The following is a 21,420-nucleotide window of genomic DNA, read 5'->3' as shown; positions in this document are numbered from 1 at the left end:
ACTTCTGGACTTACTAATGTGGCATTCCAGTTCATTTGGGTAATGCTGAGCCTGGGACATGTTCCTTCACATTTGTATGTGTGTGCGTGTGTGTGTTTCAGTTACCCCTTATGGCTTTTTGCACTGGTCCTGTCCATGAATGCTTACCATTCAAACTAAAGACAAGGGTTCCATTTAGGGTCCTCTCCTATATATAGCAACTCCCGCTCTAAAACACCCTGACTGGGGGGTGCTTGGGTGGTTCAGTCAGTTAAGTGTCTGACTCTTGACGTCAGCTCAGGTCATGATCTCATGGTTCCTGGGTTTGAGCCCCACGTTAGGCTTATCAGGCTTGGCCCACACAGAGTCTGTTTGGGATTCTCTCTCTCTCTCTGCCCCTCCCCCACCCATGCTCCCTTGCTCTTTCTCCAAATAAATAAACTTTAAAAAGAAAAAAGAGCCAAGGATTTGTGGCCAAAATTCCTCCAAATTATATTTGATAACAAACAAACCCTTCTGATTCAGAGGGCCTCCAGTTAATTAATTATAGGGCCCAACTAAAATCATTTTTGGCAGATATTGTCCAAAGTCTAATTGGTTCATATTCAATTATCTCATAAAATAGGTACATTTATTTAGAGGCTAAAGCAAGTACATCTTTAAATTAATTCAACCTGGCAGTTTCACCAGAACACTGCTTTGATCAAAACTGTGTTATCTGTCCAGGTTTTATATGGTCATTGAGGGGAACTAGTAACAACTGCTCCAACAGTTTACAGGGTCAAAGCTTCTTCTCATGCTCTATAGTGTAAAATTTTCAGGACTTAATTAATCATTTTTTTCAAGTACCAGAAAAGCCCCAGAACTAGTTCCTAAGATATATGCTAATTTTCTGCATTTGGCCACCACGTGATGGTCCAATGACTATCAATCCAAGTAGACAGCATATTTTGCCTAGTCACATTTCATAAAATAGTATAAAATTGCCATCTGTTTATTTTTTATTTCCAAAGAACACAATTCCATCCTCAATTGCCAAACTCTCTTTAAAAGAACACAGTGTCTAAAAATACAACACCAAACTGTCAACTGTCCAATTCTTATCAAAGCTTCAGGTTTAGAAAAGTGATGTTGATGGACAGTTATATAGAATATATGACCCAGTGGCACATAAAGTCTATCATTTGATCAAACGACATCAGAAGGCACAGAACCGAACCAAGTGGTCTTGGCTTCTGCAGAACTCTTCCCAAGCTGTACTGTAGGTGCCAAGACCTTGGCTTTGATCAAGAGACCCTAGAGGGAAAAGCTTATGAGACCAGATGCCACATTTGCTGTAGGAATATCGCCTGAAGACACTGCACTCTCAGTCACTCAGTGCCCCTTTTATGAACCTACCACGAAATGCATTTTGGAATCCATGCTAACATAATCTATAGCCACCTGAAGAGATATAAACCTTGTTAAAATCACAGGTGTCATTGACTCTGGGCTGCAATAATGGGTAGGTTCCTCCAGTCCAGATATCAATATGATGGTGCCTAGAGGAGCTCCTTAACTCAGGACTTTATGGATCTATTAAAAAGACCAGTGGGAACTATATACTTTATACTATATAGTAAACTTGAACTTCATTTATTTATGATGACTGGGAATTCTGGACAACGGAGTGGTGGTATCAGTTACCAGGCCTTAATAAAAGGCTTGGCTAGTTGGGACTTTGAGAATCATTTTGTTTTCCTCCTCCTCCTCCTGCCTTGTTCCCTTCCTGCTGATGAACAGGCTCTGCATTGCTCTTGCCCCATCCAGACCTGAGCGGAAATTTTCTCTTGTTTCTGAGCACTTTCTTATGAGATTCTGTGCTCTTGCTCATGTTTGTCACACAAGCCTTCAGCAAATGCTGACTGAGGAGGACACCTCTGCAAGTGCCCTCTGCCAAATCCACTTATGAGCCCAAGGATAGCAAATTGCCCCTTACCTTGGGGCCCCCAGTCCATGCCCTCCATGAAAACTGGTTCTGCTGGCCCAGCAATGATGCGACAAGAAGGTTTACTTTTGCATATTTGCCTTGCACAAGTAATTTTCTGCAGAATCACACGTTGAGCAGAAAACTCCAGCTAATTCTCTAGGAAACAGCATCCTTGGCTACTACAGCCCACGAAGGCTCCTGTGGAACAATTTTACTGATAGTACAGTGGAGGGAGCAAGAGCTTTGGTGCCTTTGGATTTGAACTTTAATCCTGACCTTGCCTCCTACTAGCTGTGTGATCTCAGGCAAGATAGCTAATAACCTCTCTGAGCCTTGGTTTATTCATTTATAAATAGTACTTACCTTGACAAGGTTGTAATAAAGGTTGCAAATTACTGCTTCTCTTGAAGAATGGAAGTGGGAGGGGAGAGGAAGAGAGGAAGGACAGGAGAAGGCAAGAAAGAGATTTTTTTTTTTTTTTTGGTAAATCACTTCTCCTCTTTTCCCCTCTGACTCTCAGAAAACTTAAGAGATAAATTGCATATTCAGTTTGAATTGTAGATAAAAAAACTGACCTATAATTTTGAATGTTTATTTCCTACTTTTACCCATTCCTGGGTCTTCAGTCCTCATTTTTAAGTCAGGTTTATGGTTCATTATTTTGTGTGGATTCTTTTTATTGATGTGGGTTTTGAGCCTTGCTTAAGGTTTGTAGAACGTCTCAAATCTTTTATGGAACAAGATGTGGGGTGTGTGTGTGTGTGTGTGTGTGTGTGTATAAACATTCTGTGTTTAGAGATGTTGCCATGAACACTTTGTGAAACTCTATAATAATATATGAAGCAATCTCGCATCCCGTCTTACTTAATCCTCCCGATGACCCCGTAAAATAGATATTAGTAACTCCATTTCTGAGATGAGGCAACTAAGGCTCTGAGAATGGCTTTCCTCAGATTACTTAACCTCTTGCAAGGGTCGGAATTTGACGTGCAACCCAGGTCTTTGGAATCTCAGCCCAGTGTTCTTTCTTCTGCCTCTGAGCTGTCTCTCCAGAGTCATTAGCCATTTCAGGTTTGCTGTTGGGCCTAATAAATAACACCCATAACAATAGTGCACATTTATTGTGCACCTGCTATGTGCCAGGCATTTTATTTGCATCATCTCATTTAATGCTCCCCACAAGCCAATGATGTAGCTACTGTATCATCCTCCCTTATAAACTATGAACAACACAGAGGCAAGCTCCCCAAGGTCAAGGCCAGTAAGGGGAGGACTGAGGATTTGAACCCAGCCCTAGTGCAAGTTCAGAGCTCTCACTCTTAACCAGTACCCTCTAAATGCATCAGTTCTGTCTCCAAGTGACACTTCCTGAGGGCAGTGTTCAAAGGACTTTGGACTTGTGTGATGTCACCACGTGGCTGTGATAGAAGCAGACAGCAGCAGCAGGCCATCCCTGCTTCCTTGACCTCTCCTCAGAAGGGAGCCAGCTATAAGTGGGCAGCTGGACAGCCTATACCACTAACCTGCCGCGGCTCATTAAAGTCTCCGGCTCTGTGATCTCATTCAGATCTGTGAGAAAGGGTCATGATCATTGCCTTTGTGTCCCCTGATTCATGCTTTCCTTTAGGGTCAACCTGTTCTCTGTGATTTTCTTCACATTCTCTTTGCTGCCTGCTTTAAGACTAACATATATGGTAATAACAAAACACACGTTCTAGGGACTGGCCCCCAGAAGCACCCTGGGAGTGTGTTTGGAAGTATAATTATTACCTTGAAGACTGTTCTTTTTATCTTTTGAATTCATTCAGTTTTAGAGATTTTGCCTTCAGATATGCTTCTATGTTATAATAAACAAGGTTAAATATTTCTGGAAATACTCAGAGGGAGTGTCTTTTTTTTTTTTTTTTTTCATCTTAATATATGTACCACCGCTTCTAACATTAGGAGGATTATTTTCTCTGTTGTTGTTGGCCCTCAGCTGAACCTCCAACTTTGTGCTTGTCGTTCTGTCCTCTGCTCCCGGCAACACCTGAGGTCTGATCCCTGCCCACTACCGGATGACTGATCTCAGGTAGCTGCACAACTTCTTGAAGACTTGCGTTTTTTTAGGTTCTTTTCAATCATAAAATGAGGATAATCACCCTTTCTACCCTTGGGTTGTTAAGATCTGATGAGATATTTTAAGTTAAAGTGCTCTGAAAACCATACACTATTGCCATAAAAATGTAAGCCCACCACCGTGTCAAGCACCACAGCTGACAAAGGCCATGTACATAAGGGACATGCCAGCATTCATTACAAAGGCATTTGGGCCTGTGGTGATTATCTGGAAGGAGACTAGAAGTTCTATAACTCTGTCCATTTGCCTACCTGTCATGATCACAGGCAATGATTTTGGAACCGAGGTTCTGATGACCAATGTTTTTCCCCAGATCATCACAAACAAGTCTGTATAAAGACAGAACAGGGTGTTTGAGTACACCTTCCTTTTTAGTGACACTTCTCATAACGGGGGTCAGCAAGTGGGCCGAATCTACCCCATGACCTATTATTATACATCCCACAAGCTAAGAATAGATTTTACAATATTAAATAATTGGAAAAATATCAAGAATAATGTTTGTGCCATGTGAAAATTACTATGGAATTCAAATTTCAGTGTCTACAGTTTTTAATTTTACCAGTAACAAATTTTGTAAAAATTTATTCTACAAGTACCTACCTAATATTCTTGATTTTTGGCTGTTGGCCTGTGAAGCCTAAAATTTGTACTATTTGGCCCTTTACACAGAAAGTCTGCTGGCTCCTGTCTTAAAGCATTCATTCTGCTTTCGAATCCAAGGGACTCAAAAGTCCTCATCAATTTGAATGCTTCCATGCCACTCAGGGACTTTATTTGTGCTGAGACCCTAAGGGAGAGATGTTCTATAGGCAGAGAAGACTAAGGTTTGCTTGGGGACTGAAAGAGCAGATGGGTCCATTTAGGACTTGATCAGGATGGGAATGGCCAAACAAAGGAATGTGACAGAGAGAAGAAGAGATGTAAAATGCTAGCAGTGGAAGAAACTGGTTCCTCAGTCCCTTTGGAGATGTGACCCAGATACAGTGTGGCCCCGTGTGTGGTCTCATTGCCCTGTGTGGGACGTCTGGGCATTGGACTCAACACTATTCATTCTATTGCCCTCCTCCATTACTGAGCAATAAGTATACACGGAGCAATCGAGGGTTCTGATGCTCTGGGGGCGGGCGGGGAGAGAAGGGAGTCTGCGATGCAGAACACACAGCACTTGGGACCTCCTATGCCCTAGCGGATTTTCCTCCGGCCCCATCCCCATCCCTCTCTGCCCCTCCTCTGCTCAGCTGCCGTCTTCCTTTCTCAGGTCAGGTTGCTCCCTGCCTCTCAGAACCACAGGCCCCAGCAGCCTCACGTTCCTTCCAGGCCTTCGATTTCTCTCCTCCTGTGTGACTTAGCTTTGTCCAGACCATCTCACATCTCTGCACTCACCACTGGACTCTTCCTTGAGGTCTACCAGCAGGTGCCCTCTAGGGGGCAGGGGTGGGGGTGGCAGCGTGGGTGGGGTTAGAAAGGACCTATGAGCTTTCCTGGCCCGTGGGACACTGGGGACTGTTGTGGTGCCGTGTCCCCACTGGCAGTACTGACAAGCGCCGTGTCTCTGTGTGGATTTCTAACACATGGGAAAGTGGAGCCAGGCCCACGCCAGAGACAAGAGATCAAAGCAAGAGGAACAACCTTCTTTGCACCGGCCAGTGCATGGCACCCAGTGCATGGAGCTGAGCTCTGCAAAAACTGAAAAGGCGAGGCAGGAGTGTCCGTCTCCGAGCCAGGCTGGACGAAAACAGACTTGCTGTGGTTCCAGGAGGGACTGTCCAGTAGTTATCAGGGCTTTCCCTAGTCTGCGGCTTACTTTTGCTGGGTATGTGGTGCACCGTTGCAACATCAATAAAGCTATTTAACGTAGCTCTGCAAAGAGCGATGGATCCAGAACTGAGGAAGTGGAGGGCGCAGCTAATGACCTGCATCGAACAACCCTTTGATTAAGGAGGAATGGACTCCCCGGAGGAATGGGGGGATGACCGAGCCACCTGTGGAACCAAGGACAGAATGTCACTGAAGACTTTCTGACAAGTGCCCTTTCCTGGGAACGCTCTACTGGAAGAAAACTAAAGCTTATTTCGCCACCAACTCCTTTAAGCAGAAATGAAGTCTTTGCGAGTAAAATAACCCTGATTAGCACAACACTGCAGAAAAGCCTCAAGGGTCTGATTTCACCGCCCCTCTGGACTTTCTCTTCAGGCAGTTAAGCGTTCACCAGAAAATCCCTTCTCTTTATGTGGCTTCTTCAGCCGCATCACTTTGTGAAACAATTTTTAAAAGACGAAACACAATAACCCCCCCTACTTGTATTGCTCTTATCTGTGATGCCTCTTGCAAGTTCCAACTAATCTTTAATGTGCTTAATTTCTCCCCACCCCCCAAGCCTCAACCATTAAATTTAAAAAAATAATAATAATAAAGAGGGAGAGGGGGAAAAACAGACGTCCCTTGTGTTACTCAGCAAGAGTGTGTGATTTGTAAGATTTTAAAAATCCTTCCAGCCCTGCTTATTTTGACAAAACTACTTAACACTTCAAGCAATGAACTACAGGGCATAAAAGTATAATCTGCAGAGAAAACCTTAATCCTCTACAGTAACCTATTTGAATCTCCTCAAACACATTTCCGTGTGTAGGCCTGGAGAATTAAGTCAATTGTTTGATCTGAGAAGAAAGGCAATTAGGGCTCTCTCTTGATCTTTCTGGTTGAATTCTAGTCAGGGGCAGTCACTGTTCTCAACAGCTCCATTTGAGACCCCTATTATTATAATAATAGAGGTGAGCATTAGAATCGCTACAGTTAAGGGTCTTGCTGCATTTTCATTATGAGTTGTTTTATCTGGGAGTTTTCTATTGTGATGGGCTAATATTCAGCATACAAATGATTAGCTAGCTGTGGATTTTTTGTTTGTTTGATTTTGTTTTGTTTTGTTTTTTAAACTCCATTTAAAGCTTCCTCCTTAACCAGACAAGTATTTCAGGACAAATGGGAGAACATTTGGAGAAGCAGCTATTTGAGTGATGGGACAGCTGTGTTCACTCACCACCGGGTTACTGGCAGAGACCTGACAGGGGTCTCTTCAAAGGGACATCTCTGGGGCCTCTGAGGGTGCAAGACAGAGAGGTAGAATGTAGTTGGGGGGAATGTAGTTGAGGGAAAAGTAGGGGTTCTGCCCTCGTTTGCTTATAGCCGCTCCCAAATTCCCAAATAGAAGCCGCAATCTAGCTGGAGGTGCCTACCGGAGCGATGTTTACATAGTGCAATGATATGAGATGGAGTAAGATCATTAGACCACAGCAAAGAATATTGGAGAGGGAGTTGCTGCTGTAGATTATAAGGTCAGGTGACTAAAGCCTGTCCCAAGCCACCATCACTGATGACCACACCTCGGGCTTCTGTGGCTCTATCTCATGATCTAGAACAAAGCTCCTGGAGCTAATCTTTGTCTTGTCCACATTATGTGAGCTGCCCGCCTTGGAGAGCGGTGAGAACATCAGCTCCGGGAAGACAAGAGGGGTCGAGCTGGTTCCTCTGCTTCCTGCAGGATCCCCGTGATCCCCGTGGGCTTGTGTTGTCCTGTTCTGGCCTCCAGCTCCTGACCAAGTCCAAGTGTAGGAGGTCCCAAGAGGGTAGATATGCCGTCTCCTATGTGTCATTCTTGTTGCCTCAGCCTCAGAGTTCCTGCAGGAGGGTGCTTGGAACAAGCTGGAGGGAGAGCCCACGGTTCATAGGTAATTTCTGATGGTCCTGCCTGCCAGGAGCTTGTGGTCCAAGGGGGGCAAGATCGGCGAGTCAAGACATAGTAACAAGATGGCGTGACAAAGGAGATTAGGAAAGAGCCCGAGGATGTACACTTAAATTTAAGGTTCAAGGAAAGGCTTACAGGACACAGTTCCTGAGTTGGTGCCCAAAAAATGAGTAAGCTGTAATTAGCAAGGAGGTGGCCTATTCCAGCAGCACAAAATCCCGGAGGAAAACGTAAAATGTGTTCGAACATCTGCAACCTGTTCAGTCAGGATGGAGCTGGGGGGCAGGGAGGGGGGGCGGCGGTGGGTGAGAGGGAGGAGGTAGCAGAGGCGCTAATGTCCAGTTGTTAGGAAATTTAATTCCCTGGTAAGGAATCTGGTCTTTATCTTATAGGCAATGAGGAACCCATGAAATATTTTAAACAGGATAGTAACATGAAGAGATTACCCTTTAGATAAAGAGAATATATTTGTTTTCTATTGCTCTATAACCAATGTCCACAAACTTAGCTGCTTAAAAAATACCTCTCGCCTAGCCAAACTGAGACATAAAATGAACCACCACAGCCATCTATTACCCAAAAGAATTTGAGAACTGGCACTATTAAAATAATTATTATTGGGAAGGGAGGGCTAAAATTACATTTGCCACAAATTTTGAACCTAAATTTAAAATCAAGCCTTTAGATCTAATACGGAGGAGAAAGGGAAAAAGCAAGCAAAACCACAAGAAAGCTGGTTATCACATCCAGAAGGTGGGAGATTCTATGTAACAGCTGACTAGGTTTCTTCAACTAGTTATGAAGAGAAAGAGGACTGGCAGGGTGTTCTAGATTAAAAGTGACTTAAGAGACATAAAAACCAAAGGCAATGTATGGATCCTGCTCAAATAATTGCTTGGACAAACCCAGCTGTACGTTTGAATATGGACTGATTACTAGGAATTATTAAGGAGTTCTTGATGATTTTGTTAGGTGTCATGATGATACTGTAGTTGAAAAAGAAAACAATATATTTGACCTGAAAAAAGGCTTTTTTGTCAGGGGGAAGAGAGTCAACAGACATGGGGGCTGATATCATCTCCCAAGATCAAACTGAGGTTTGACGTCCTCTGATTCCATCCTTCCTCCAGAAGGAATGAGCCTCTCCCTCTCTCGGATCCTCTGTATGGTACCTTACATACACGGGTGTATGTGTTTCCTTTTCTAAAGAGCGAGCTTCTTGAGGACAAGGACTCTGCTTAAATCTTCCATGCCAAGGACATAGTAGATGCTACAAACACTAATAAATCTCAGAATGAATGCTCTCCAAACCCCTAAGTCATAGATATGAATTTACTCTATTTCATGGTCATTACATTTTAACATTTTAAAATATGAGTTGGGCATTTCTGACCCATAAATAAAACATATCAAAATTAAATAAGGAACATTATCTAGTTCAGTATAGCATCTAGTAACAGGTGGGTGAACATGTTCTTTTTTATGTGATTGGGCTGGCAAATATTTAATTTGGGTTGTTCAGTGCCTGCCTCAGAAGTAGTTGTGTTAGTTAAGGTGATGCTAGCTGCTATAATAGATAAGCCCCCAAATCTCAAGTAGCTTAACACACAGCTATTTGTTTTTCACTTACATAAAGTCCAAGTAGGAGCCCCCTATCAAAGGAGGGCAAGTGGTGGGATAGGGATAAAGGCTCTGTTCCATGCAGCCATTCACATTCTCACTGAAGGTGGCTTTCAAAGTCCCCCTCCCTGGATACCAAAATCTAGTCAGTAAATTGGAGAGGAGCTATTGACATTCAACGCACGGGAACTAGCCACTAAACCTCACTTCAATGCAAAGAAGCTGGAATGTTGGGCAGGTACTTCCTGAACACAACTCTACAGAGCAAAAACCCTTTGTGGCCAGTTATCTCCTCCACAGGTTGTTCTCTTAAATGTTCTGATATTTATGCAAAATAAATTATTATAACGTCTAATTATGCTTATTTCATCCCTCATAAGATAGAATAAATAATAAGGGCCCAGTGAAGAATCTGGGGCTAATAGCTATAGGGAACTTGTGTGCAAGGCTTTAGTAAATACATTGTTACTCCCAGTTGAGAACACTCTCATGTGAAACCTGCGTAATTCACAAAGGGTCTTCTTCACTTTGTAGAAGGTCATTGCAGAGAAATGTCACAAAACATTACAAAACTTAAGGAAGACGATTGAAATAATTCTCAAACAGCCCATTGGTTTAAGAAAATCTCATCTAAAGATGAAATAGCTCAGATGAGAGCAGAGTTCCTTCTCTGGTATACATGCACCGAATGTGTGACATCTATAGTTTCAAAGTGCTACATCACTGGAATGGTGTCCTGTCTCTAACATAGGAAAACCAGTGTTCTCCTTTGCAGATGTACAAATGGCACTGAAGGTTTTGAGTCCATTTCTAATCTGTACTTCGGCTCAAATATCCTTATTGGGCTGCAAAACCATGTATCCAACTGTTTATTCAACATCTCCAGAGACATCCCTCAGGCCCCTCAAGTTCAACAGCAAACTCAACACCTTTCTTTCTAATTCTGCTTTTCCATAAATGGTTTGTAACCTGATTGTATAAAATTTAGCCTGGTGTTCCCTCACTTCACTTCTCCTACCTCAGTGGTTCTCAACCTGGGGTGATTTTGCATCTAGGGGATATTTGGCAATGTCCAGAGACTTTCAGTTGTCACAACCAGGGGAAAGGATGCTACTGGCATAATGGGTAGACATAAGGAATGTAACTAAATACCTTACAGCCCCTCCTGCCCCCAAGGAAGAATTATCTAGCCCCAAAGGTCAACCGTGCCAAAATAGACACCTTGCTCTACTCCACGTCCTGAAAGCTCTACGGCCTATCTTTCAAATCTCTTCTATCCCAGCACCCCCAATTCCCAATGCCTTGTTCCAGGCCTTCATTACATCTCCCATGGTATACAGTGGGATCCTAACCCATTTTCTTGTTACCCAATCCTGTTGCTCCTTTGGAAAGACCTGTCCTCCCCCACCTTGCAAGCGGTCTCTCATCTTTAAGGTTCAGTTAACTCCCCAAATATTAAACCTTAATGCGAACCTTCCCAGTGTGGCCTACTCTCCCTCCTTCCCCTCCAGTCTCAGTTGGAGACCCTCTGTCTATAGACACACCATTACCTGTTTCCCAAACTAGACCCAAGTGACTTGTGAGAAGGAACCTTCATATTCAGCCTCCATAAATAATAATGCAGTTGAAATAATATATGAATGTACTCTCACTGGCACTTCTCGTGATCAGAATAAGGTGAGAAGGCTGGACTGGCTTGGGTAGGAGGCAGGGTGGACGCTGTGGTTACAGTGGCTTGCTATGTTGAGTTGGTCAACGTGCCTAGTCACAGAATGTGGCTGCTGGCCTCGTTATTGCTCTACAGAGCCCCTGGAGCTAAACTGCCCTGATGGTGTGTTTGATGTGTTTCACTGTTAGGTACTCTAATGGACTTCTTCAGGTTTCAAGAACTATTAATATGGAGAGAGTAAATGAAAAAGGCCAGAATATTAGAGAAAAAGTCAAAGTCCATTAAAAAGTCCCAAGCATGGGGCGCCTGGGTGGCGCAGTCGGTTAAGCGTCCGACTTCAGCCAGGTCACGATCTCGCGGTCCATGAGTTCGAGCCCCGCGCCAGGCTCTGGGCTGATGGTTCGGAGCCTGGAGCCTGTTTCCGATTCTGTGTCTCCCTCTCTCTCTGCCCCTCCCCTGTTCATGCTCTGTCTCTCTCTGTCCCAAAAATAAATAAAAAACGTTGAAAAAAAAAATTAAAAAAAAAAAAAAAGTCCCAAGCAGCATGTGGCTCTGGCATTATTTTAACGCATAAAGACTAGTCAAAGTACTTGTATAAAAATTTCAAATATCTTCCCTTGTAACAGTCTCAAGGCCACTGATGAATCCAGCATTCCTTCCCGTTCAGTCTTGCTATCTGTGTGGAGGGGGAGCACGAGGACACCCTTTTCTTACAGATACCATCTTACATTTTATGATTAACAAATTAAGAAGCCCTAGACAGGTCTTCTCTCACTCCTCTAATATGTGTGTGAGTGTGTGTGTGTGCGTATGTGTGTGCAACATTTACAACAGATTGCTTACAACCTACACATCTTTCATTAGTCAATAAATTAGTGTATCTACAATTGGTACTTAAGATATGCATTAATATGCAGCCATCAATGTAAATGTAAATGTGGATTCAACACAGAGATATGCATGATGTATTAGTTAATGAAAAAGGAAGTCTATGGAAACCATATGTATGGTATCTAATTGTTAAGGCATACTTGAGTGCATATGTGTACATGTGTTTATATACAGAAGGTCTGACAGTATACAAAAGTTCTTGGTGATGGAATCATGGGTGATTTATTTTTCTGCCTATGTTTCCTACTTTCTCCACAGAATTTCCAAAATAGCATATGTTTCTTTCTCCTGCTAATAAAAGTAACATATTCCCCAAATTTTCAATCTTGCATATGTAACATTAAATAGTTGTAAGTAAGAAACTCTCCGGATACCTGAAAAGCTCACTCACTCTTCTCCTTCAGATCTTAACTCAAATGACAACCGTTTAGGGATCTCATGAACCACCTGATTGAAAACAGCACCCATCCCACCTCCCTGCTTTATTTTTGGCCATCATCTACAACACCATGTGACCTATGTTTTATTTTCTTGTCTATTGTGTGTATTCCTTACTAGTACATTAGCTCCCTGAGGGCAGGGAGTTTTATTTTGTTCACTGCTGTAGCCCCAGAGCCTAGAACAATACCTGATACACAGTAGTCATTCACTATGTATTTGCCAAAACAATGAATGAAAACACATTTGTTTTAAATAAGAGGTTTTGCCTTTATTAATAAAAAACAAGTGATACTCAGTTTAAAATAACATTTTTTAAAAAATGTCATGCCTTTTAATGTAACGTTAGCCCATTATTGCAGGGACCGCTTTAAGCTGATGAAAGCCACAAGGTCCTCATCCTGCCCCCCGCCCACTCCCAACTCCCCCTGATAGACACAAAATCCAATACAATTTCAGGAGCTTCTGAGACTTCCTTTAAGTCCATCTATAAACTTCTTAAAGCATCCACTGACCCCAGAGTTAGAGTATCTGATTTAAAGTGTCATCTGGCTTAGAGTCGTGATCTCTCCCCTATTCTGATGACTCAAAGAATATATGTCTATCCCCACTCCCACTAGCCAGTTAAACATTAAAGGGATCCCTTCTACAAAGAATTCACTGCTTAATGAGGGGTAAGTTCAATTTCTGCAGTTGAGAAGACGATAAACATCCAGATGAAAGCTGAAAAATCTAGTTAATAATCCAGCGATTTCCAAAAGCATAGACGTTAATAGAGTGTAGCCCAAATATCTAGTGAGGTGAATTTTTCACTTGTCAGCTCAAAGTCTTGTGACACAATCTCAGACAGCCATAGAAAAACATGATCTATTCCACATAGAATATGCTTTTCAAATTTTATTGTTTAAAGAACAAAATAAAAGGGAATATGCACATCCACCAAAGTAAGGTTTTCCATTAAACAGAAGAGAAACCAAATACTTTGTAATAAAGACCATCCAGCTAAAAACAGCGTATTAGATCAGTAAAACAACAAGAGCGATTTTGACTTTGTGTTTTATTTCAATGGGCACACTTCATTCATTGTCTGTAGGAAAACTAGGCTAGATCTCAATGGGCAACAGTCACAGTTATTAAGCAAGTAAATACGCCACCACTTCCGTGCCCGCCTTTATTTCTTTATGTCTTCAGTCTCATCTGGCTCTTTCTCTTGATGCTCTCTTTCCCACCTCATTTCTTTTAACTCTTGTCTGTACTTCCGTTCAATGAACCGCTTCTGATGGGCCATCTGGGGAAAGTTATCTGACACGAGGAGATACATTTTATACTCAATAAAGGGTAGCCTCTAGTGCAAAGAATGATGTAAACTAACCACACACACATTCAAGGGAAATGGAGAGCTGCGTATTCTAAGGCAAGAGGCAAGCAACTGCTCGGTGGGCTCCCTTACCCTTTTATCATTCAGAAACACAGTGGAAGTCTGCACCAGGACCCCTAATTCTAGATTGCAATATCTGAGATGAACTTGAGTATCAAAGGCACCAAAACATACAGAAATGTTAGAACACAGGTGTGTGGTTTCAGAATGGTTCCAGGTAGGCAGGAGATGTTTTAACACAGTTCTCCTAGTAAGAAGTGATTGTCAGGGAGAGATTACAGAATACAGTCAAATGGACCTGTGTATTTTTGCAAAGTTAAAACCAAAAGCTTCATACAAATAAAGGTATTATCACACCATTAGTTACCAAGAATTAAAGTTTCTGAAAAGAAGAAAAAGATTTGGTGGACAAATGGCGTTAAGTCATTATTTCTGATAATTCTATTTTTAAAGTTTACCACGAGATACCCAAAGTTATGTCAGCAACAGCAACACAGGTAGAGCATTTTTATTTAGTTAAAGGAAACAGGTCACTCAGTGGTATAGTTTAAGCTACAAGTGGTTTGATATTTGACGCTGTGCAAGAGTGTCAGACACAGTGTAAACCTTGGTTAAGATTTAAAAATTTTATGACTCAGCTGTCATTTGTGGTATATAACAAGTGTAGAGATGGGATAAGAAATCAAGGATGGAATAAGGAAAAAGTCACTTTATACACGCAGTCAACAAACACTTACATGCTTCAACAACAAACATCACAAACGGATGTGTGCATGAATGAGAGCCACCCAAGATATCTGGTAACACAGAGGGAAAATGGCGCTGTCCTGCCTAACTGAGTAAGGGGTGGTTCTATACAAGAGCTCCTATGTCACATTTAAAAATATGAAGATTCAGAGATGTGGGAGAGAGAGCACGGCATGTTTGGGGAAGAGCAAGTTTATTTTTTGTTAAAGTTGAAGCTTAATTAAAGTGGATACAAATAGACAGCAAATTCCTAAATTATTTCCCCCCCCTTTTTTATATAGTGTTTCATCCTCAGCCCCAGGTGGGAGAAGGGACAGGAACACAGTGGTAGGAAAAACATCTGAGAGGCAAGCAGTGAATCAGATGTATATCTAAGTCACTGGCTGATTTTGAACAAAAGACGTATATAATGACATCTGTATTTTAGAAATAAATTAAAATCCAATTCCCTAAATGATATCAAGTTGACCTTCTGTATTATATAAAACACAGGTTTCACACACTGTAAGGACTTTAAAAAAAGATAGATAAAATAAATAAAAGTAAGCTATAAAGCATGTTTCTACAAAATGAGTCCTACCTTCCTCAGTAAATTCTATTCTAAAACTTAATTTGCATTAAAAAGATCCCACCACTCAGATGTAACCATTGATAAACTTTTAGAATATATCCTTAAGTTCCCTAAGAAGTAAAGTTATGCTACACACATACATACACAGTGTAAATGTGTATATATTACATAAACACATGAAGACTTCATCATTTCCCCACCCACCCTTACTTTGGGAGAGAATACCATAGGTACGTTTTTATGGGTACACTTTTGTTTTTAAATGTATCCTAGTATAAGCATTTCTCTATACCATTACTCTTCAAAAATACTGCTGTAATGATTGCAAAATATTACATTTGGGTAAAGCAAGAATGGGTCAACTACTGCCCATAGGCCAAATACAGCCACCACCTGTTTTTGTAAATAAGGTTTTATTAGAACACAGACACATCCACTCATTTGCATATGATTCATTCCTGCCCACTACAATGGCAGAGTTGAGTAATTATGACAGGACTTTATGGCCAGCAAAGCTTAAGATATTTACTATCTGGTCCTTTACAGAAAAAGGTTGCCAATCCCTGGGATATACCATTATTTATTTAAACATTTCCCTACTGTTAAACATGCAGTTTGATTTACTTTTTTATTTTCTGACTATTATAAATCAAGTTGTCACTATCATCATGACATGTGAACTTTAGCTCATAACTCCAGTTGTTTCCTTAGGTTTGATTCCTAGAAATAAAGTCTCCGGATCAAAGATCCTCTTTAAGGACCAGATACAGATGGTCAAATTGCTTTCCAGCTATTAAACAATTCACTTCTACCAGTACATGTGTAGAGGTCAGTCTCATAACAGACCATCTCTCTAATACCGTGTTATTGTTAAAAGCAAACAAAAAGCTCCAAAGACAACCTTTAACAGTCTTATAGGTAGAAAACAGAATCTTACTTTTATCTCAATATGTGATTGTACGTTTGTATATAACGAATGAAAAAATTCCCAACAGAGTTAACTTAAAACTTTCAGTGAAGATTCCATGGACACTGGAACCTGGAAATACTAGCTACTGCCCCCGACTTTTCCTCCCTCCCCACACTGAGGAAGCTACTGTCTGCTGATTTCCACTTGGCTCTTGGCCCTCTTGCCTTTCCCGGAATGCCGCACAGCTGAGAATCCTGGGCCTCTTTACTTCTAGCTTCACCCACTTTGCGCTCTCTCTCCCACACTTAGCAGGTACCAGTACTTGAAGCGTAATAGAATTGCACTGTCATGTTTAGCTCACAGGTTCTGCTGGGCAGCACAGTAAGTATATGTACCTCAGAAGAAAATCCTCTGCATTTAAGCCTTCAATTTACAAAAGACTATGTAATTTCCTACATGGCCAATTATGTAATTGCAGTGTCTTCAACCCAGCCATCCCACTCTTGGGAATCTATCTCACAGAACTAAATGGACCAATATATAGTCATTTATCGTCAACAGTGATTCAAAAAAGAAACCAGAAAGTGTCCACCAAAACTAAAAAAAGTGAATAAAATATGGCAAATCTATAGCATGAAATACTGCACAGCTATTAAGAAAGAATGAACTGGGGGGAGTGCCTGGATGGCTCAGTCAGTTAAGCATCCAACTTCAGTTCAGGGCATGATCTCACGGTTCATGAGTTCAAGCCCTGCATCAGGCTCTGTGCCGACAGCTCGGAGCCTGGATCCTGCCTGGGATTCTGTGTGTCCCTCTCTCTCTCTCTCTCCCTCCTCCCCTCATGCTTGGTCTCTCTCTCTCTCAAAAATAAACATGAGAGAAAGAGAGAAAGAAAAGAAAGAAACAAAGAAAGAAAGAACTGGGGCTACACCCTACCACCTATAGAGCTGCCCATGATATGTTATTGAGTAAGAACAGAAAGGTGCAGAAAAGTATGTAAATGTATCATTCTACTAAAACAGTGGCCAAAAACTAAAAAGAAAAAACTTTCACTTATATAAGATTTTAGAAATATAGAGAAATATGCAGAAAAAAAATACACTAGGTTGTTCACACGGGCTCCCTGGGTCAAGAGTGGAACTCCACACAAAGAAGGAAAATGAAAATCAAAAAGCATTTGGAAATACTTAAAAAAAAAAAAAAAATTCTTCACCCATTTTATACATATCTTATATTCTACTACACTCTATGTGGAGAATAATTATGAAGAAAAGAAGATCACATTTTATCAGTACTTACCATTTTTACATTTCCTCATTTTCTCTCTATAAAATATACATTATGAACATACAATTATAGAAAAAGGGACAGGCTTACATTTTTCAAGTGCATCCATTGCTGCTCCCATTTCCGCTTGCTGAATACTATTAAATAAAATAAAGGTAAGGTGCAGTTTAAAGATTTTTTTCAGAAACACAAGCTACGGCTACAAATTGTTCAGGCTGATTTTCACGTTCGCTGCATAAAATTTTATCAGATTACTTCTGTCACATACTGAATCGTACAAGTCAGGAATATACACAAGGGCGTGCAGGAACATTATTTATTTGCACAAAGCCTATTTAAGTTATTTGTTCCCCATCTTTAATACTTAATACTGTAATAAAATGCCTTCCATATTAGGTCTGAAGTATTTCTTACTTAAGTTTAAACATCCTCAGCATAAAGTTTAAAGAAGCAAAGAGAAAAAAATATATGTATAGACAGACTTCTAATCACTTCTCAATTTAAGATATAAATTAGGTGGTTCAAAGAAAGATGATAATATACATAACTCTTTTTACCTGAGAGATGTAAGCATTTCCAACAAAGCTCAAATGAATGACGATAAGAAATCAAATGTCTAATGGCTGTTATCATGCACGATGTGTCCCATAAAATACTTGCAACAATGTTGGGTACCCAGCAATGTTGGGTAACTAAAACTGGACACAACTTACCTGCGCACCAGGTAATGTGGCTTTCTCAAGGTAGCCAAAGTCCCTTATGCAACGGTATTCACACTGTCCAAGGCCAATCTCAAGTTTGGGGCTGAGCTCGGTGGGGACACTAATCCTTGGGATTCACTTTGTTATTACCCTTTAACATTCTATAATCGGAGTTTAGAAAGACAGACTGCAGAGAGCTTGGAAGTACCAAGTAAGGACTTCGCAGACACACAGGATGTTCATTCAAAGAATTTAAAAGTATCTTCTCTCGTACCTTGGTCCTTTCCCGCAGCCTATTCTTTCTCCCTTGAAGTACACTGCCACAGTGTAGGTTCTAGCATGGGAGGGTCCTACTGTCTGCAGAGTCCTGAAAGGAAAAAAAGGAACTTTAATTAGGGTAAAGTGTTATTTAATTGTTACTGGTAATATATAACTCTAGGAAAAAACATGTACTTACCACTCAGAGAAAGGTAAAAATAACAAGAAAATTCAAGGGGTAAGTTTATTTGCTAACCTAACAAATACAGAGAGAGCTTTTAAAGTGGGAAATTTTTTAAAATTCTACACTGGATTTTCATATTTTTTTTTCCCCAAAGCATTATAAGCAGTATCTGAAGGCTAGCACCAAAGTGTAAGATATTTTGAACAATTTCTAAGTGTGTATACTCCAAGTATCATAAAACTAACAAACTTTCAGCAGTGAAAAGGTAACTATTTCAGTCTGTTCACTGTTCTTCAGTGCTAATCACAACTGAAAATGATAAGTATCTGGGCAATACACCTCAAGCCACATCTGTATGGTTTCATCCTTTATGAATTCTTCCCAATGTCTGGTATCTTATCTAAAAGATCAGAAGATGTATTTAATTTCTGAAACATCTGAGATCATTTCAGAGGTTTGCTATGATGCCAAGTACACAACACAACTGCCAAAACACAAAATGCCAGGTACTCTGGGTTTTAATGACATGGTGCAGATTTCTAACGCAGTAAAACTGATAACTTTATGGAAAAGGGAAATTGAAAGTAGCCAACAAAGATAATGGAATAAACACAGTAATCTTGAAAAAAATATGTAAAACAACCCCATCATCTTGATGAAAAAGAACAAGCTCACTATGTACTTGCATCCGGGGGATTTATGAGAAGGGAGCAGTCATTTCCTTTGTGTTTCTACACTCTGTGGGATGAAAGCACACGGATGGCTTCTTCAAGGTGGCACTTATTATAGTAATCAGGCCTGGGCTACGAGTTTATCGTCTTCATTTTATTTATTGAACCTTAATTATCACTTTGATGAGGAAATAGCTTCAGCCTTTCATGTAATATGGTTTGGATATTCATTATGCTTATTAGGTACATATTAAAGTGCTATTTCTAAACATTTGGGGATTTTTCCCAACAAGGAAAGGAAACATTGTTTGGCCGTGACAGCTTCTTGGGACAATTTATAGTGGCTCGCTGTGGGGTGACTCAAACTTCTCTTGGCCTCAGTTCTTTTAGCGAAAAAGCCTGTAACGTGTTGTGACTATTAAATAAAGACATAAGAAAGGATTAAAATTCCCCCTGCCACTCTGGTGTTTCTCCTTTTGAAGTCTGAGAGAGCCCACAGAGAGGGGTTTTTATTCCATATGGAACATTCGCACCAACGTGCGTGCTTGCAACCATGTGTGTCCACAGACAGGAGGTAAACCAGTACTGAAATTCGATTTTTAAACATCCTTCAAAACATACACCCACATAATACCTGGGGAGGCAATCCACCTATTTTGATAATTCTCTCCTTTTGCAATTCTTCTTTGAAAACACCTTCTGAATCAATGTATGAGAGTCTCAAGATAATTACTCTACGTCAGAGTCAAATCTCCTGTTTTCATCAAAACCAGTATCTTGTGTGTAGTGATCTGCATTCTTTCTGAATGACTTTTGGCTACCATTCAAAGGATAACGATTTGTCACTAAAGATACTCAAAATTACACGGCAGTGTGTGACACCCATTCTAAGAAGAAAAACCCCAAACGTGAATAACGCAGTGGCGGTGAAGAGCCGCCTGTTTCTCACAGTGACTGCCTGACAGAGTGCATAGCTGTCAGGCAACAGGGACAAAGGCCACCAAGTCTTCAAAGCGGAGTGCAGACCGACACCCAAATACCGTGAGAAAGAAGCACAACCTTCTAATCTAGATGCATGGCCCCGCAGAGGTTACAAGAAAGAAGACAAACAAAGCACCGATAATCAAAGGTGACCTACTTACTTTACTTAGAACGAAAACACGGAGATGCCCAGAGAGACTCCGTGTGGGGCCCAGAGTCAGTGTAAAGAAGTCCCAGTGCCGGACCCTTGTCATGATCACCCCGGAGCATCCAACGCCTGCAGGAACGAGTACTTACTTGTACAGAGGAATGTCTGGCTCCTTTCCTTCTGTCCTGAGTGTCAAACAGCACTGCTGAAGCTGGGATTTAGGGTCATTCCAGTCCTGATTCAAAATAAACTCCTGCAGCAAGTCCCCAGAAAGTATTTAGTAATGGGCTCTGGAATCACCGAGCGTAAAGCATAGAACTAATATATATTTTATATGAGCTTACTTTTAATCGTGGAAAGAAGCAAACATTCATGAAAGTATGAACATATTCCAAATCCTTATCAATGTACAGCGCGGCAATAAATGCTGAGAAGAAGAACATTAAAAAATAAAACCACAATGTTATCGCCATTTCCCAGAAAGATCACGAGACCCAGACTTTTAAGAAATGTTGTAATGAGGTTTTCAACTGCCAGACACTCTTTATTTTTTAGAATTATCGTATCCTCTTTCTTAAAACAAGAATCACCCTTCATCACTGGTATTAGAAGCAACAGTATAGATGTGACTAAAATGCAAAAATCAGAGGGTACAAAGACCAAATTACATTTGGTTAAAGGCTAAATAAATAGTTAAAATGATACACAAAATGCTACTATATGCCAGGGAAAAACAGGTATCTGGGAACACAACTGTGTTAATAACAAATCAGAAGAAAACCTGAAGATCAGATAGGACATCAGAATGAGCACATTCTTGGGGCCTGCCATCCTCAACATCAATCCTGAGAAGACTAGCCATTTACAATGGTCTATGTTACCTTTCATGAACAGAAATGAAAATAATTTATAGACTCAATCTGCCCAGAAAAAAACTTAATACTGGGCTTAATGACAATACAACAATATATCAAACTTTGCATTAATAAATGGTGACCCCAAAGATAACTTCATTAAAAGGTACTGTAACCAAGTAAAGAAACAGTGAGTTTTTAAAGGAAGGTATAAAAGTAGCTTTCATTGAGGAAAAAAAAAAAAATTCCAGTAAAACTGATTACTCAATTTTTTTTGTAATTTTGATTTTTAAGTTACTT

The 21,420-nt window shown here is 40.7% G+C and overlaps 1 protein-coding gene across 11 annotated transcripts in view; it reads right to left on the bottom strand.

Annotated features, from left to right (window-relative positions):
• The window catches only part of DROSHA (drosha ribonuclease III), a 201,905-nt gene that overhangs the window by 62,000 nt on the left and 118,485 nt on the right, over nt 1–21,420 (bottom strand). For 7 of the 11 annotated variants that reach the window (XM_045038401.1, XM_045038418.1, XM_045038426.1 and 4 more), the window contains 5 exons: nt 20,611–20,693; nt 20,416–20,519; nt 18,299–18,391; nt 17,414–17,460; nt 4,176–4,396 (listed from right to left, as the gene is read on the bottom strand). In XM_045038401.1, the coding sequence (XP_044894336.1) occupies nt 4,191–4,396; nt 17,414–17,460; nt 18,299–18,391; nt 20,416–20,519; nt 20,611–20,693 (533 nt within the window). In that variant the 3' untranslated portion in view covers nt 4,176–4,190. Of the gene's footprint in view, nt 1–4,175; nt 4,397–13,312; nt 13,733–17,413; nt 17,461–18,298; nt 18,392–20,415; nt 20,520–20,610; nt 20,694–21,420 lie in introns of those variants that run through there. The other 4 variants (XM_011286642.3, XM_011286654.3, XM_045038420.1 and 1 more) reach the window with 3 other exon arrangements.

Source organism: Felis catus, chromosome A1, assembly GCF_018350175.1.
Source record: "Felis catus isolate Fca126 chromosome A1, F.catus_Fca126_mat1.0, whole genome shotgun sequence".
Taxonomy (NCBI): Eukaryota; Metazoa; Chordata; class Mammalia; order Carnivora; family Felidae; genus Felis; species Felis catus.
The sequence above is the reverse complement of the archived record's forward strand: the minus strand, read 5'-3'. Positions and strand labels throughout refer to the sequence as shown.